Source organism: Triplophysa dalaica, chromosome 4 (genome assembly GCF_015846415.1).
Source record: "Triplophysa dalaica isolate WHDGS20190420 chromosome 4, ASM1584641v1, whole genome shotgun sequence".
NCBI lineage: Eukaryota > Metazoa > Chordata > Actinopteri > Cypriniformes > Nemacheilidae > Triplophysa > Triplophysa dalaica.
The window spans coordinates 10583963-10602210 of NC_079545.1; the positions used below are offsets into that span (position 1 = coordinate 10583963).

The 18248-nt window shown below is 37.7% G+C and overlaps 1 protein-coding gene across 2 annotated transcripts; it reads right to left on the reverse strand.

Moving 5' to 3' along the window:
• Window positions 1-7: 7 nt before the first annotated feature.
• cds2 (CDP-diacylglycerol synthase (phosphatidate cytidylyltransferase) 2) lies at window positions 8-18235 on the reverse strand. Of its 2 annotated transcripts, XM_056745445.1 has the most exons (13): window positions 18020-18235; window positions 15015-15157; window positions 14468-14564; window positions 10866-10963; window positions 9303-9442; window positions 6887-6945; window positions 6554-6636; window positions 6363-6450; window positions 6197-6265; window positions 5797-5949; window positions 3533-3669; window positions 3067-3171; window positions 8-2823 (listed from the first exon to the last, which is right to left on the reverse strand). In XM_056745445.1, exons 1-13 carry the CDS (start codon window positions 18083-18085, stop codon window positions 2691-2693), a joined length of 1371 nt encoding a protein of 456 aa, XP_056601423.1. In that variant the 5' UTR covers window positions 18086-18235; the 3' UTR covers window positions 8-2690. The 2 variants fall into 2 exon arrangements, with proteins under 2 accessions (XP_056601423.1, XP_056601422.1); XM_056745444.1 differs by lacking the exons at window positions 8-2823; window positions 3067-3171; window positions 18020-18235 and adding an exon at window positions 17507-17655 and having other exon boundaries at window positions 3478-3669.
• Window positions 18236-18248: the final 13 nt, after the last annotated feature.

Here is an 18248-nt window from a genome sequence, read left to right on the forward strand (position 1 = left end):
ACGTACATTGAGCTTTTCTCTTTATTAACCATTTAAAGATGTGCAAATCACTGTACATGAAGCGGCAAGGAAAGCACACTTATCTGCTTTATTAAAAATGAAAAAAAAAACAATCTGCAACAGAAATACAGACCAAACTACTTAGATAAAATAACAACAACTTGATGTACTGCTGTACATTTGTCAGATTTTGGTTTCTCAAAGCAAAACTACTAAGTGAGGGAAACGTTTCTAAAATTAGTTTTTCTTGAAAGTATTTGAATAAATATTAAGAAATGCAGGATGTGACACTGCACGATTATGGATGTTATCTGCCACTTGTAGAACCACCACTACATGAGCATCACTTTAAAAAATGGGTAAAATAATCATGGCAGTAATGCTAAAAGAACAACAGAGGAAACAATCAAACATACAATACACAACATAACAGAAGAGGACACCACAAAGCAAAGCAAAGCCACAGAACAATTTAAAGGGATAGTTCACCCAAATATGAAAATTCTGTCATCATTTGCTTACCCTCATGCATTTCAAACCTGTTTGACTTTTTTTGTCTGCAGAACACAAAAAAGATATTTTGTATGGACACAAAACCAATGTATGTGAATGGGTAGTGCCTTTGTTCGCTTACGGACATTCTTCAATATATATATATATATATATATATATATATATAGATTATTGAATATCTTATTTTCTGTTGTGCAAAAGAAAGAAATTCATACAGGTTTGAAATGAAAAGAAGGTAAGTAAATAATGATAGAAAATTAATTTATGGGTGAGCGGTCCCTTTAACTAGAAGAAAAACGTGACGCTCAGGCTCCCTCTAGTGGTACCACATGACACACACACAAATGTCTGAGCATCCGATTGGCTTACAAGACGGATACAAATACTATTTAAGAACGAAATTTGGCTTTTAATCAATTCCCATTTACATTAAGCCCCTGGAAGCTTGACATCCATAACACACTTTCTCTCTGTTGACTAAACATTTAAATTGCTCTGTTGGTCTTTGTACACACACAAAGAGCACAGAATGGCTTTGAAGAGTGTCCAATACACAGTAATAATAGAATCTCTACTTCAAACATATACAGTGTTTACTATAATCTTTACCTATATAATGCAAGTAATAAATTTTAACTTTAAAACAAGAATGTGGATCTTATACAGTACAACAAAAAAGAGTGAATTAAAATAGCAAAGAAACATCTCTGAAATGAAAACGTAACCTTTGAAAAGAGAGAGGGTTAAGGTATGGCTTGCCCATTAGTCTAATAATAAAGAGTACAAATTCTTAATTAAAGTTGAAATGTGTTTTTTATCACAGGAACTCTCAAAACTCAGAAAATAAGCTGCCTATTTTTCCTTAAATGTTTGGGCTTGGAAAAATTAGTTTTGACGGTACAGTTATGAAGACTGCACACATGCTCAGGGATCTTTTATTGGTGAATTTGCAGACTTTGGATTACGGACTAACCTGAGGACTAGCCCATTAGACCCTCATACAGGCCAAGTTCTTCTCAAGACGCCCCTTCATGTAAGATTCTCATTCTTCAACAAAATATATCTTTAGGTATGCCTTTTTTACCTTTTTTTGGATTAAGCATGATGTTACAGTAAGTGGTGGTAAAAACAGAACATGGAAGAAATGTAAGATTTGGTTATTACTGTGAAGAAGATGATACATTGTTGCAACTGTGATTGTTTAAAATTTATCCAATCCAAGCAATCCTTATCGTGAGAAGACCCTGCCCAGTTCAAATAAAAAGAAACATTTTTAATGTTCTTAAGAGAACATTCAAATAAAACCATAAATGATAAAAGGTGCTTGATCCTCAACCCATTTATTTTTAACTTTTATACTTTTTATGTTAATAAAAAAATCTTGTATCTGTCTGGAGCTAAGTAACAATTATGATTTTTTTATTTGACGCGAGACTAGTTTGGCATCTCTTAAGAGACAAGATTCTGTCTGTCTACCCTACTTGGATTCATAAAAAAACACATCTCCTCACCTGACCGTCACCTGCACTGTCTCACGAGCCTGAACTGCACATATATTCACCGACCAGATTGAAGTGAATACTTTATAGGAGTGAACAAATGCATCTAAATAAAAACAGCTTTGAACATTTAAAATAACACACTCAATCTGCACTAATATGACCTCTGTAACAAATATGAAAATATAAGCTAGCAAAAAGAGAAACACAACAAGAGCTAGTCTGGGTTTGGAATTACAGTGTGAGGAGCAGTGCATTAAAACAAAATAAAACGAACCATAAACACCATAAAATATTCAGACACTATAGGTACAGAACATTTGTACACAAGTGGAAATGTACAGCTCATTTCACAAAGAACTGTAACATAGATGAAATATCATCTCTCTGTATATAATAATATTCTTGTGGCATAAGTGATCAACATAAAATTTCACACAAAAAAAAGAATTATAATAAAACAACACAAGCCAAAACACTGATCTGTACACACACACATACACACTCTCTCTCTAACACATTGAAAATGGAATGACCCAAGGTTGTAGTTCAGTTTTCCATAGTTTCCCTTTCCCTGTTCCTCACGCTTTCATACATGCCTGGATCTTCTTAAAGGACCTTCTCCGTTCTCTGTCATCCGCCCACTCTGGTGGGATTTCCCTGGATCGGACCGTCAGGTTAGGCGGCCGCCTCAAGAGCAGGGAGCAGGCCTCTCTCTGTCAGATGAGCCTTGAGTGAGTTGAAGATGTGAAGCTGTTGGTCTGGTCTTAGGGCAAGTAGCTGTTGGATAACTTTAGTGGGGTTCGGCCCTCTACAAAGAAGAATTTATGGAAATATCCAAACAAAGATTTATGAAAAAAATATTTATATAATCATTGGAAGAAGAGAATAGAAATCGTCTTGCTTGCATTGCCACAACTGTGATTAGAGGATGTGAACTACATTAATTATGATCAGTAATATATCGCACACTATAGAAAATAAATAATTTAGTTAAATACATCACAAGGAAAACAATTCAAATCCACATCGCTAAATTCAATTGCAGCCCTACCTGATAAAGCTGGCGATGTAAACATTTACAAATGTGGCCATGAGGTACTGACAGTCAAAACGGTCCATGATTCCTCCATGACCTGGAATGGTGTTAGCAAAAGTCCTGGAAAATTGCGAGACACGTGACCAGATTAGAAACTGGACATAAAAGATGAATTTGTTGTTAACAGTTGGCCATGCTCTTCCATATACTGATAGTGAATAAGGACTGGCGCTTTCAAACTTCAACACAGAAACTAAAGTTGTTCAAAATGATTTGCGTTCTATATCCCATGAAGTCGTGTTGAAACTTTATATGAGGAAGAGATGGAAATTAAAAGAGTGAAGTATTCATACATCATGTATTAAAACCTAGAATGCACCCTTTAGATGTTGATAGGAAGTCGTCGACACTTTAAAAAGGGATCCTGTCTTTTTTAGACCTTCAGGTTGGCATGTGGTCTGTAAAAAGCTTTGATGACCACTGACAAATTACACCCACCTTGATTTTGAAGGCTCTTTTGAAGCCGCTGGCAAAGAAGCCTCCAAAGGGTCCCATGATTGAAGCAAAAGCTGACAGAGCGATGCTGTGGATCTGGAATGGGTACAACTTCACTGTGGTCTAACAGAGAAAAAATATGTGGATTTTTCCATTAGACACTGAAAATAAATGCGTGCAATTTCCAAATGCACACGTCTTTTTATTAAAGCCAGCTTTGAAATCAATAACTCCGTCAATAGTCTTTAATTGTTTAAACTTTGACTCCTGTTCCACTGACCTTGTGCCAATAATATTGATCAATTCAAATGATGTATTGGTATGTGGACACAGATAGAAAAGTAATCTGACATTATAAAAGCTCAACTCAAGATTCTCTTCTAAGATTGAACTAGACAACAGATTTTTTTTGTCTTTTTGATGTTCGAACAAAAATGCAAGTGCGCAATATTTACATTAGGGTTGTGCAACAATTAATCGCGATTCATCACATCCAGAATATATCACATTTGTATTTATAAAGACATACGTAGTGAACATGTATATATGAAAGAAATATAAACGTCAATAAATGCTTATATATAAATATAAATAAACACATGTAAATATTTCCTACATTTATATATCTGTATGCTTATGTGTATATGTTTTATAAATGCAAAATAAATATGTGCTGTACACAGAAATACACTTGAAGTCAACAGTTTACATCCCCCTTTGCAGAATCAGGAAAATACTGAAAATTTGTGATTAAAAAAAAAAAATCCCGCCCTGAACAAGTATATTCACACCAAAGAATAATAACTGAATTTCTGGTTTGTTCTAACTCATAAAACTGTCCACTGATCTTTAGAAAAATGATCCAGGTCCTCCAGGAATCATGGCTTTTTTAGCATTTCTGTATATTTCACTAATGTCCAGCAGTAATAATATGATGTTCAGATTCATATGTATGTAAATATATAAACAAAACAACAGCAATTTTACACTTTTCTGAAGATCAGTGGACAAGTTGATGAGTCAGGACAAACAGGTCACCCTTAAAGTCACCGTGAAATCAAACAGGAAAAGTGTTTAACACAAGTGTTGCGGTGATTGTTATAAATTATTTATCTGTGCACACAATTATTTTTTAAATATTAATCTGCACTTGTAATCTTTAATCGAAATCATTACGCTCAACAACAACTCTTCACCACATGACGTCAGCAACAAAAAAAGACTAAGGTAAGACTATACCGACTATACTATGGTCAGGCATGTTTAGACCTCCCCTACAGGCCCAAGCAGAGCCATTGATGGAGAGAGTTCTGCCAACAGAAGTTCAAAACGCTGGAGCGTCACGTGATTCATGGAGCCTGTTCCATTGGCGTCAACGTAGAAGACGCGACTCTCTCCATCAATGGCTCTGGGCTCCAATTTACAACAAACCAATCAAACAAGGCCGGTCATACTTTTTTCTATTTTTAGAAGCCGTTTCATTCGGATATACGGAAAACAATTCAATCGCAACTTTCATTTCATGGTGACTTTGAACATCATAAAAACTTTCATTGATTGTGCTGGTAACATCATACAGTATTAATAATCATGGGGATGTAAACTTGTGACCTGGGCTACTTTTAGAAATTCAGTAATTATTCTTTAGTGTGAACTTCACGTTAACATGTAATTCGTAAAAAAAAGCTTGTTCAGGGCTGGAATACATTCAAAATGAACGTTAATATTAAAAAATTTGAATAATTCAATTTTCAGCGTTTTCAAGATTCTGCAAAGGGGTACGTAAACTTTTGACTTTAACCGTATATTATGTTAACACAAACTTTTATTCTGAATGCAATGAAATCACTGCACAACCCTAATTTACATCTAATAAAAATATGATTTTTATCCAACATTCATACCAAAAACAACGGCTACTTTACAGAAATAAATTTAACTTTTCCTCCGACAGCATTTATAGACAATGCTAAATTCAAAGATATAGATATCAAATATAGGCAAAATGACTAAAGCCTCAGAAAATGTTTCACAGCATACTAGTTTTCAGACATTTTTTTTAAGAATGTTGCCAGTGACTTGGAACTGTGAGAGTATAGAAGAATGGTGAAAGATTTGCGGTGAAAGATTTGCAGCGAAAGGACAGCCAGCGGATGCTGTGTATGAGCAACCGCTAAACATACACAGAGACTGAAAAAGACAGAAAGAGACATGGAAAGCATGTTTGTAACAGATTGTGTGTGTGTTTACCCAGCCGGTGACTGAATGCAGCACAGACGGCAGAATGTAGTCCTGAAGTTGGAAGAGCTCAGATGGTTCACAGTCCACAGTGAAACGGTTGGAGTCATTATTAAACTCCACCGGACACACAAAACAACGGTAACCTGCCATCACGTAGGACAGCTGGAGATAGAAGATGGAATAATTTATTATTATTGTCATTATTGATGAGACTCAAATAAAACCTCCAGTTCGCCAACAACGGATGACAATCAGTTTAACAGTCGAAGATACTTCTATATTCTGCTTATGTGTATCTTGATTTTATTTCATCCCTCCATCACAATGGTTTCTTAACACTTCTAACAAAGTGAGAGTGCGTTAGTTTCATAGATTGCCGTTTTTATGAGATGTACAAGGTTTAACTTACCAAAATCCCAAACACAACAGTTGCGAAGAAGCCACCGATAAAGCCCTCCCATGTCTTCTTAGGAGACAACTGTCCAAAAAAAGAGATAAAAATGAGTATTAAAAGAGCTGTGGTAACAAAAATGGTAAAGCTGAGATGTAATGTTTACTTTCACGAGACCACAAACCTTGATGAGAGGGGTGCGGCCGAAAAAGAAGCCAAACATGTAAGCCATGATGTCATTACAGATAACACAGGAGATGGGCACTATAAACCTGCACAAAAAAACGTTTGTGTTATCCAAACAGGCAGGAAATCAATTGTTTGAATGTGTAAATGTTGACAGTGTTTAGTGGCAGACATGATGCATCATCTCACCAGATCATCCCCTCAAACAGGTTATGAATGATTAAATGGGACTGAGTCACCACAATGAGCAGGGTCACATGAGTCCAACCGAACTGAAGAGAAAGAGAGATTTATAAACAACATTTCTGTCAGCAATCTTTGGTGAATATGTTCACTGAGCTTTATTCTCGGATAATCTCATCAATACAGGACAGATGTGATACTGTGCTTTTGGATAATGCCCCTTTTGGGTGCCTGCTTATGATGCCTTAGTTATAATCAGCTAATATGCATGTGTCTTTGTACTGAATTGAAATAGCACAGAGGTTGATTTGAGGAACTGTAGTCAACATACAAACTTACCATGTAGAATTGTAGGCGATAGTGTTTCTTCACTAGGCTTAAAACAAACATGCAGAATCCTGAAAATACACAAATCTGGTTAACACACATAACACACATTTGGTAAAAAAAGATCACCGCTGCATTTCTGTCTGGCTATTTCTGGGCCAGTCAGACTGACACCTCTGCAATTGTGCACTGTTTGACAGGAAGTGGCTACTGAATAAATGTCCGAACATTCATTAAGGTGGCTAAATAGTGCGATTTGTATTATTACTGCCTTCCTTTATTTAGTGCCAAATAATCACACTTTTTTGGGGTTATTCTGTAGCATATATTGTTGCTTTATGGAAATGAAAAAGACGTCAGGTTTAAAACAAACTTTTCCATTGGTACATACAGAACAACCAAGAGCATTTAGGCAGAAGAACGCAAGGCAGGCTATAGCCCAACGTGATTAGTCGTTATAAAATGCACTGTTACCCATTGCTTTGCAGGGCTTATTGCTATTATAACACGGTTATTCCATATGCGTTGCAAGGTTTCATAAAATACAGTAAATAAAATGACATTCAGGCTTTGTAATGTGGTCAGCCATTATAAATTGGTGTATTTTATAACGGCTTAGAACTCAGCTAAGCCAATCAGAATCAAGGACCAGAACTGACCGGTTTATAATGAAAAATATAACGGAACGCTGCGATGTAAAAATTCACCAAGATTTTTTGTAACAGCCTAATTGCATTACAAAATGCACAGTATAATATTCTTTCAGTAAGATGATGTACAAAAATGTGAGTTTAACAATAGGTTTATCGCAGATCTAATGAAAAAACATTTAATTAAGCATATTGCACATAATGCTATAAAAAACATAAATAAACACTTTGGTTGGTATTTGATAAATATGTTTATATTGTGTTGTTTATGTTGAGAAAAACGATCTCATGTAAATGATCTAGTGAATGTCGAGCCGACGTCTGCACAGAAACACGAGGGCTTCACCGACCGCAACGCAGCACGGGCAAGGCAGGTGCGCACAGCTGTGTCTTAAATGTTTGTAATCGATCAAGTTTATTAATGCGCTGTGTATGTCCGTGTATTTCAAGTTAAAACTCCATTTAGAAGCAGACACCGCTTTTCTTGCATCTTTGCTTAAGTTTGGTGATTATGACTTATAGCTAAAGACGAATAATAATTTTTTTTAATTACTCGCTGAACTATATTTGCTTTCATAGGCAAATTATTTACCATTTATTATATGCCTGTCATCAGTACTTGGCTTTTACGGCAATAATTCTGCCTTTTGTCGACACAGGGCTCTTTCCCGGACTGATCCTATTAATGTTACAAGGTCCCATTTCTGGAATTACTTTTAGGATCAATCCAGGATGCGGTAGCGTTCACACAGAAAGCACTCTCTCAATTTTCTTGGATCAGCGGTCTGTGTGAATGGGGTTTTAGTGAACTAATGTAGGGAATAGCGAATGAGGGTGTGGGGACAATTTCAGACACAGCCAATGTTTCATAGCTAGCCATGCTACACGATTAAAAAAGCCCTAAAATATACCTAATCCTCAAGAGAATAACATAACGGATATTGGTAAATGCTAAAACACAAACAAATGTTTAGCAACAGCGAATGTTATGCTCGCAACACAAGTTTAGATGCTTCAGCATGCCTAAAAGAAATACCCAGTCGTTGAAGGACACACCTATGTAGACTACAGTGAGTCATCTCCACATCATCGCTGAAACTGTATGAGATCAGCATCCTGTTGCTGGCAGTTTTGGTATTTTATGTTATTTAAGATTACGTACTGTATATCATGTCATAATCTTCTCGCTAACCCTGTTGTGTGATTTGGGAGGAATTTTACATCATGTTACCCATTTACAATCAACTTGGCCATTTCAAAGTATCTCTCCCTTTCACCAAGCCCTAGTATAATGTGTTGATCCTATAACAAGAACAGATATTCAAGATCTGATGTCTTGCTTTTTTTGGAAACGAAAACAGTTGAACGCACACATGCAGAGAGCCGAACCACATCCTGCACACCACGTACTTCACACTTAAAAGACACTTCAAAACTTCAACACTACTGCATGACAATGGGAAACACAAGCCCATCTTGAAGGCTGAGCATTAGCTTAAGCATCCGTTTGTTGATTCATTAACTAACATAAAGTAATAATAGAAGTTTAAGCTTTCCTGTAGCTCAGTGGTAAGGTTGTGAGTTCGATCCCAGCACATTTCCAAGTATAAATGTATAGGTTAATGCAATGTAAGTCGCTTTGGATAAAAGCGTCTGACAAAATGCATAAATGTAAATGTAAGCATCTTAAACAGTCAATGGCTCACACAGGTCTCTTCATCAGCCCCAAAAAGAACAAAATCTCTCTAAATGGTGTGTTTGAAACATGAGGTTCTAACCTGTGAGGTACAGGGCAAAGGAAATGAAGCGATGGTATTTGCTGAGGATACGTAGACAATCCTCCCTCTGCACCAGAGCGAAGAAGTAATCAGTCACCGTTTCACCATAGAAGAAGTAATTCACACACAGCAGGAAGTACCTGATAGAAACCATTACAAACGGCAGTCATACAACATTATTAAAAAGCCTTCAAATGTAATCATCTAGTCATAGTGCTACAAGGTGTTGTGAGGCATATTTAGGACACTGTTAGTGACAGGAAATGAACATGAACAACTACATGGAAGAATGCTATAATATGCTACGTACTTAGTACTAATGTGAGCAATCTGACCTACCAAATATATTAAAGCAATAACACATCTGTTATAGAATGCACTGTAACCCACTGCTTTTGGGGCTTATTGCTTTTATAAAACGGTTATTCCATATGCGTAGGAAGGTTTCATAAAATAAAGTAAATAGAACTCAGCCCAGCCAATCAGAATCAAGGACCAGAACTGACCGTTTTATTAATTAAAAATAAAAAAAGGTTAAAGGAAAAGTTCACCAAACGTTCAAATGTTCAAGTGAATCTCGTCAAAACTGTTAAGAAACATCACATTTCAGCTTAAAACCAAAACAAGATAGGGAAAAAAAATGTGATTTTTAGGGGAAGGAGCTTGAAAAGCACCAATATAAATCCTGTCATCATTTATTCACCCTAATACTGTTCAAAAACTTTAAATGATTCTTTCTTAAAAGAAAAGAAAATGTCTTGAAGTGGTTTTGTCTCCATACAATGAAAGTCAATGGAGTTTGGTTACAAACGTTCTTCAAAATATCTTCTTTTTCGTTGTGCAGAAGAAAGTAAATCATACATGTTCGGAATGACATGAGGATGAAAATGATCACAGAAGATCACAGTTTTTTTATCTAACATCTTATTAAGCACATCCCTGGTGAACTGGAGTCAGAAGGCAAACGCTCTTAGGGATGTCAACTATTCTTTAACTTAAAAGTATTCAGCAAATAACATTTAGTAAATATCTATAAATATTTCATTTGACATTAAAAAACCTGGTGAACATTTCCTTCAACATCTAGAAACGAACAAGACTGTTTCCCTACGATCTATTCCAGAGTGGGTTTAGCATACCTCTATACAGCTGGTGAGAGAATGTTTTACTGGATAAATAGGTGCAGCATAAACTAGTTTCACACAAAAATTAAAGAAGTTGTAATACATTCAAGCCAGAGCCTCACAAAGATGAGATCGTGTTGATGACCTCTAATTACAGTCTTGAGCAGTGGGAGAGAGACAGAGAGAGAGACAGAGAGAGAGACAGAGAGAGAGACACAGAGAGGCAGAGAGAGAGAGACAGAGACAGACAGAGACAGAGAGAGACAGAGAGACAGAGAGAGAGAGACAGAGAGAGAGAGACAGAGAGAGAGAGACAGAGAGACAGAGACAGAGAGACAGAGAGAGAGACAGACAGATAGACAGAGAGAGAGAGAGAGAGAGAGATACTGAGAGGAGGGAGAATGGGATTGAGGTGGCAGGTGCGTGTCGCAGGTCTCACCAGCTTAGTGTTCTGAACCACGGCAGGTCGTATGAGTGATAGACACTGTAACCAATTGTGATAATCTCATGGAAGCACTTGATCTGAACGCACAGCACCTGTGAAACAGAGAGAGAACAACAATGCATAAACAAGAGGCAAGATGGACAGATGAGACACGCTTTTGTGCTTTGTCTGCACACTTGTGAAAACTGTAATCAGACAGGAGACTTGCGCCTATCATCACATATATTTTTTTAGGGATGTGTCAAAAAACTACATAATCGAGTATGCCTGCACAATCTGTCTGCGCATGCGCATAATGACGTAGTAGAAAACGTGCATGCCCAAATTATGATTCTGTTTTGCGACGATTTACGACACTGTTCCACGCTCGTGATCGTGACGTTTTGTACTACCTAATTACGTGCATGCGCAGAACAGATGGTGCAGGCATCCTGGATTGTGTAGGGACAGGATGCACGATAAAATAATCGGCCACATATATCGGTTATCGCCTTCCAATGTTGAAGAATTATCGGTTATCGATCAAAATGTACATATTGGTGCATCCCTAGTTTTTATGCAGATTTTTTGTGTTGTGTTAGGGCTACAGCTTAGTGTTTATATTAGAGTTCCACTGAAACAGAAAATAATTGGTATTCGGTCAATCAAAAGAGGACTCAAAACGCAATCAATTTGTGCTCAATGTAAAGAAAATGTTAAGAAATATCATAAGTTTGATGTTCAAGATGAATAGCCTTTAAATGAATTAATAAAATTCAGAAATATTAATTTAATTTAATAATCGGTATTGGCAGATATCACTCTGAATGATCAGTTTTCTGTATCGGTGGAGAAACATGGTATCAGTGCATCTCTAGTTTATAATTATGATACATACAAAAATGTTTAATACGTATGTGACAATGGACCAATCAGAAATAGCCACACACAATGTCCAGTAGGGATGCACCGAAAGGAAAATTTGTTGCCGAAACCGAAAAAGAGGAAACCAAGGCCGAAACACCGAAAGAAATTAGGCCAATTATCATACCCTTGCATGGCTATGACTACTAACTTTACTAAATGATTATGATTATGGCTATGACTACTAACTTTACTAAATGATTATGATTATGGCTATGACTACTAACTTTACTAAAATCAAGGCATTGCAATTGCATAAATATTTAAGTTTCAAAGAATAAATAAATTACAAATTATGCAAATATTTATTTAGCACATTGCAACAATGCACAGTATAAAATAAAATTCAACTAAGATGTTTAACTTGACCCCACTCATGTGTATATTAAATAATAATGTACAGGTCTACTTGGCCTGCTGAAAAGTTGTACAATTAAATGTTCTCTCATGAAAACAAAGTGCATTTAGGTCAAGTGCATTTAACATTTTTCTCTGTAGGACTACTACAAGAAGTCATTCAGAACAAGTGCAACTGCTTAAGATACAACAATATTTTCTCTGTAGGCCTTCAACATAATAGTGTATCCAAACAAAGACTCCCAGCCATATGTTAACTGTAGAACTTTAACAACAACAAATGCACCAAGAATTGCAGATGTCTAAAGTTGATAATAAGTAGCGTAAGAATAGAATAACCAACTTATTCTGTCGTCTGAAGCGCTATGATGTTCAGGAACGGAATTTGGAGAAAAGCGTGTTTAAAGTTAAGTTATGAAAATAAAAGCCCAACAGTCCAGTATCACAAGTAAAAATCACTTTACAGTGGTAAGAGACTTACTCTTATAACAATTTAGTAAAAAAATAATTTCCTAGTGTTGAAGTCTATAAAAATACTGTAAAAAACCGTTGGAATAAAACGAAAGTAATGAAAATGGTGCAGCGCACATTTAAAGAACGAGAGCTCTGCCATTATCACAACACGAGGAAACATTACGGACAACAACTAAGAAGTAGTGAAGCACGTTTTAAGCTGTTTATCATGTGCTTAGTGTCTTGACTTTTGATCATCCCTTGTATATTTTGCGATCGCGGTTCGGCTCGCGTGAGCAGTGGAGCGGGCATAACTCCTGGTGCTGTATATGGGGGCTCTGTCACCTCGCGAAAACATTGTATAAAACAACTTTGCATGCCATAGTTTACACAGGACTGGCGGGAAATGTGCATTAATACTTCTTCATTCTTCATGTTATGTGGTTTACTTTGATAGGTGAACTGTCTTTCCCGTGTCCCAGCGCGACATCCGACGGGTTTTCCCAAATCGCATCACATGTCTAGTCAGTACAAATGACAACGACACGTAGATCGCTTCACGAGCATATCCCGCTGAAGGGAAACGGGTGTTTACAAATTGCCCTCATTGTAATCTGCCAGAATGACGGGCGGCCATCAGATTTTTCCGTCACTGGTAAAAAAAAATCTGTCAATGACAAAGAATCTTTGGGATTACGCGACCTCTGGTTCACACACGTAAAGGAATATTGGACGCACTCTAGAGCCCTGAGGGTGCATGCAATTTAGGAGACGCTTTAGTGCTGCGATTAAAGGAATAACGTCCGCTACAGATGCATCAAAGGAGCGGTATCTGATTGTGTCATCACAACATTTCGGCGTATTGTTTCGGTGATAGAAGTCTTTCGGCAGGAAATCGAAAATGCACTTTCGGGCCATTTTCGGCCGAAAATTTTCGGTGGCCGAATATTCGGTGCATCCCTAATCTCCAGTCTATAATGTCATAACTCTCATCACCTCTTGACGTGACTATGTCTGGTTGTTAGGTGACATATTGAGCATCTACCCCAAGAATTTGACATACAGATTGTTTGTTGCAACTGAAGACTTTCAGTTTTAAGGGTCATAAGAGGCAATCTATAAACAACCACCATTGTGCAACTTAGCACTCTTAACCTCAGGTCACTTCAGGGTGGCTGTTCATTTAAATAGAAAAGATTCCTTCACATTTTTGCATTTAAAACCTGACCGGTTTAAAGCTATTACTATAACCAGGAATTGCATATTTAAAAATAACAGAACACAATATTGAGTCATAAATAACGCTGTTGAATAGGCGTAAGTTAAACTGAACCCAGAACATCCCTTTAAAGAGTACATAACATGAGATCATGAAAATTACATTTCATGTGATGTTGCCGTGTTTGAAAGTAAGCTGTCTGCCATGTTGTAAATCCAAAGGTGAATGAAAAATAAAGTTATTGGCTTGGAAAAAAGGGAGTCTACTCTGAATCACTCAAACGAGTCGTCTCTAGTCAGAGTTGCGAACGGCCACGAATTTACGTCACTACAAATAGTCCCCGCCTACGTCTGCCCGTGAAAACATCACTCTCCCCCCCCCCTAACACTGTAGCCTGTGAGCCTCATTCGCGGCAGACCAATCACAGCACAGTAGACCATCTGACCAATCACATCAGACTAGGCTAGCAGAAAGGGGGATTAGACAGATGAATCGCACAACAAACCATTTGAGAGTCAGTTAAAAAAATTAGACAAGAATAACTGCCTATTATTACGAAATAATAGTGTTTTTACACCTTCTATGTACAAAAACTTGTTGTTGGACCTTAAAATTCCCTATTTATGTACTATTAAAGAATTTGTTGTTGAGAGAAGATACTCACAATCATCATCAGCACCATTGGACCCAGATAAATAATAAAGAAGAAGAAGGAAATCATGGCCAGAGTGAGGATACCCCTCACCCACCAGTTCTTCCATCTGCAGGAGAGAAAAACACATCACAAAAAGCATATTGAGTGAAAATATAATCTTCCTAATGCGAGGGCCAAAAGCTCATGAGGCCTTTTATTGAATCAACCATCTGCACGGTGCCGGGGGTTTACAATATTGCTGGAGTAAGACCCGCTATAAAGTAACATCATTGTACCACAACTGAACTGTTCAGTTTGTGGTCCTGAAACCAGGAAGGAAAATTAGTAATTTGTGCTACGGGGTCCCTCAGGAATTTCTAATGGGTTTTTAGAATAGTGACTTGTGTTTGTACAGCACACAGCAGATTCATTTTTGTTACAGGTATGACATCATGACATCTTATTTTACACAAAACCACTATAAAAATCAATAAGAAGTGACCAAGGAACCTAAAGCAAGTCGGCCAATATACCTACACCTAAGAGATTTTGGATTGAACAGGGAAGTTGCTCTTACCGGGAGGAGAGACCCGAGAGGGCTTTATTGAGAACCTCTGGTGTGTCATCGGCAGAACCGGCAACCTCGGGAATCCCAGAATCTGATTTAGCCTCATTGTCTGAGGCTCCATCTCTCTCAGACCTGCCCTCCGTCTCAGAACCCTAAAGAGAATGAGAGATGATGTAACAAACATGAGATGGATGAAGTCATCCATCAATTAATTTATTTGCATAACATACTAAGGAGCAGTTACAAGAAGCGTTCGTGTTCTTTTGCTTCTTTGCCTATATAAACACATGATGCATTAAGTAAAAAACCAAAGCGTGACATGTCTTTCCTTTCTCCTGTGTCTGTTTTTAAACAGGAATTGAACAAGGAATTGAGGTCAACATAAAGCCGGTCTGATGTTTATGCTATATAAGGAAGCATGTGTCTAACATTGCACACAGTAGCCTGTTGCACAAACACTAATGACCTATCTTCATCACCATAGCAACAGGCTGCATGTGTCATCATCAGATGGGGCCGCACCAGTCAGACTGTTCTAGAAACCCTGTTCTCTTTTTAATTTGGGCCTGCTAACAGAGACCGCCCTCAAGCTTACACATCGCCGCTTGCACTCACACTCGACAGCTCACTCCGAAGAACCATAAGAAGATTCCGCGTTGCCATGGAGACGGACTACATCCTAATATTCAACATGCCAGAGTTTAAAAATACCATCCCTCTCCTCCGCCCACCTCCTTTCCCGTCTCTCAACTGCCCCTCAGACCGCAAATAGCTCATCAGGACATCCCATTCTTCCTGAGAAAGGAGAGACATTTCAGTCTTCCGGACTGAGAGATACTTTGATGAATTTGACTCCTCATAAAGTCGCAGCACATTGGACATCTGGAAACGTGCAAAAATAAAGCAGCAAAAATACAACGACAGGTCATTTACAACTCAAGATCTACTGTTGACACTGCATGATGTTTGAGCAAGCACACCCTGAGGAACGAGAACATCCCCTGCTTCCTGGCTATTGTAAAGAAAGACGAAGTTAAAGTTATACAATATCCACAATGTTAGCCTGCACTTGACAACTACACAATATGGGTCTCCGTCACTACAATGAATTTACTCTAATGTAATAAACTTAATGGACTGGCCTCGTTCTGAGTTAGTGAATGAATTCTTCGAATTCCCTCACAGCAACCAAAAACAAGTTAAGAATCAGGGTACTGTAACTGAACATTATCCTGCTTTCGACACAGCAGGGATTCACCAAAAAACTATGTGAATATTAAAGGAGGGGGGAAAGATGTGACAAATTATTTTCAATTTTACAATTGAACATTTTAACACAATGTTTGAATGCAGAATGACAGGACTGACCAATCAGAATCAAGCATCGCAAATATGACATCGCATGTCATATTTATCCATTATATATTTAAAAATAGATTAATTGTGAGTTTGTGCTTAGCAATGTTAATGTTAGAAATAGAGATGCACGATAAAACCATCGGCCATATCGGTATATAAATAAAATTTAGGCAGATTTTTTATAACCAATGAATTATGAATCAAATCCACTTCATCTGCACGCTGCTCACAGTTAAAATCCAGAACAGTACTGTCTTTGTCATGATCATTCACATACTGCTATTAGCAAAACATTGTTGATGTAGTATGTATATATATTTATGAATGCAAATTTTAGGAACAAAAGCATATTGTTTGAAGCAGACTGCTGTCTGAATGCTTTCGGTCTTGAGACCTGTTAGACTTGTGGCTTTTGATACCTTTCTGTGTTGCTCTGGAAGAACATATTTAATTAGTTTATTAAATAAACATTATATCTGAAAACTTGAGTAGGCTTGGAACGTGATTTTCAGTGGGGGGATAATTTTTCAGTCTCGGAAAACGTTATATTTTTTAGATACTGCAAATCTGACAACATATCTGTTATCGGCGTCCAATGTTCAAGAATGATGGATTATCAGCCAAAATGTACATAGTTAGAAGTTAAAAAGCCTGGACCAGGTCATCTCAAACTCAAAACAACATGGTTGCTTGATGGACCCGGCCGCAAAATATCAAGTTTGGTGTACAGCAGTTTTATTTTGCAACATGGTTTAAATAAAGATTTCCATGTTTAAAAACTTAAGAATTTGGGTTATACACGATAGATCCTTCCTGTGGGGGCTGTGACGTTTGTAACCCTAAAGATAGAAGAAGCTGTTCTGCTTCTGTCTTCTTTAGAGATATTACCCCAAGGACCAGAAAGGACAAAAATAAAACGCGTGGTTAAAAGTTTCATGGTAGACCGCACCAGCCAATGACCTCAGGATATTCTTACAAATTGATGAATAATCGTATTTACAGAGAAGCTTGTGTACAACACAGGCAGTAAACGGAAGCGAGAATTCGTCATGCATCCAGATATTTATAAATATGCCATTTGTGAATCAAAAGTGTCATGCTAATGTGATCTTCCAGTTGCCTAAACCAAAATGTTGACTCACCCACTTCCTATAACCACCATCACTCTCTATGGTCTCCAGCTCCATGTCCACCCATGCACTCCTGATATCCTCTAACTCTACTTAGTTTCCTTTCTGATCCAGACAACATTAAGCTCTGCTGTGAGTTTAAACTCGCCTCCCTGAACAGTACATGGTTTGTTCACGCCACTTTAATTCATTTAAGTAACATGGCAACTGCAGGAAACACGCGGAGGCCTGATAAGTGCATTTTGTTAGGATTGGACGGACAGGAAACCTTGAGTACAAAGATCAGCTCCAAGTTGCGGATGCTCTCATCCATGAGCGCGAGCTCGCATCTGCTAAGTTACAGTATATCAGAAGGTCACAAAAGCTGGCAACCACGATCATGCATTAAACCAAAACATTACACCTTATAACCTTACTTTCACGGTATCTTAAACGATAAACGGCAGATGTTCTCTGTGCATGACATGACAGCATGTAGCATGTATGATAGCCATAACAACATACATCTCTCGTTTGACACATTACCTTATCTTCGGAGCGCCGGTGCTGCAGATCTTTTTCCGCCGGTCCTCGCTGTCGTAATTCTGCCATGCTGGACTCCGTTTGTTGACAATTACAGATCTGAAGACGATGAATTTGCAATCGTCTCGGGGTTTTGCCACTCGTTTTCAATGATTGTTATTGGGACATGAAGGGAAGCGACTGCGCATGCGTATTATGACGGGGCGATCGCCATCTAGCGGTCGGGGCTAAG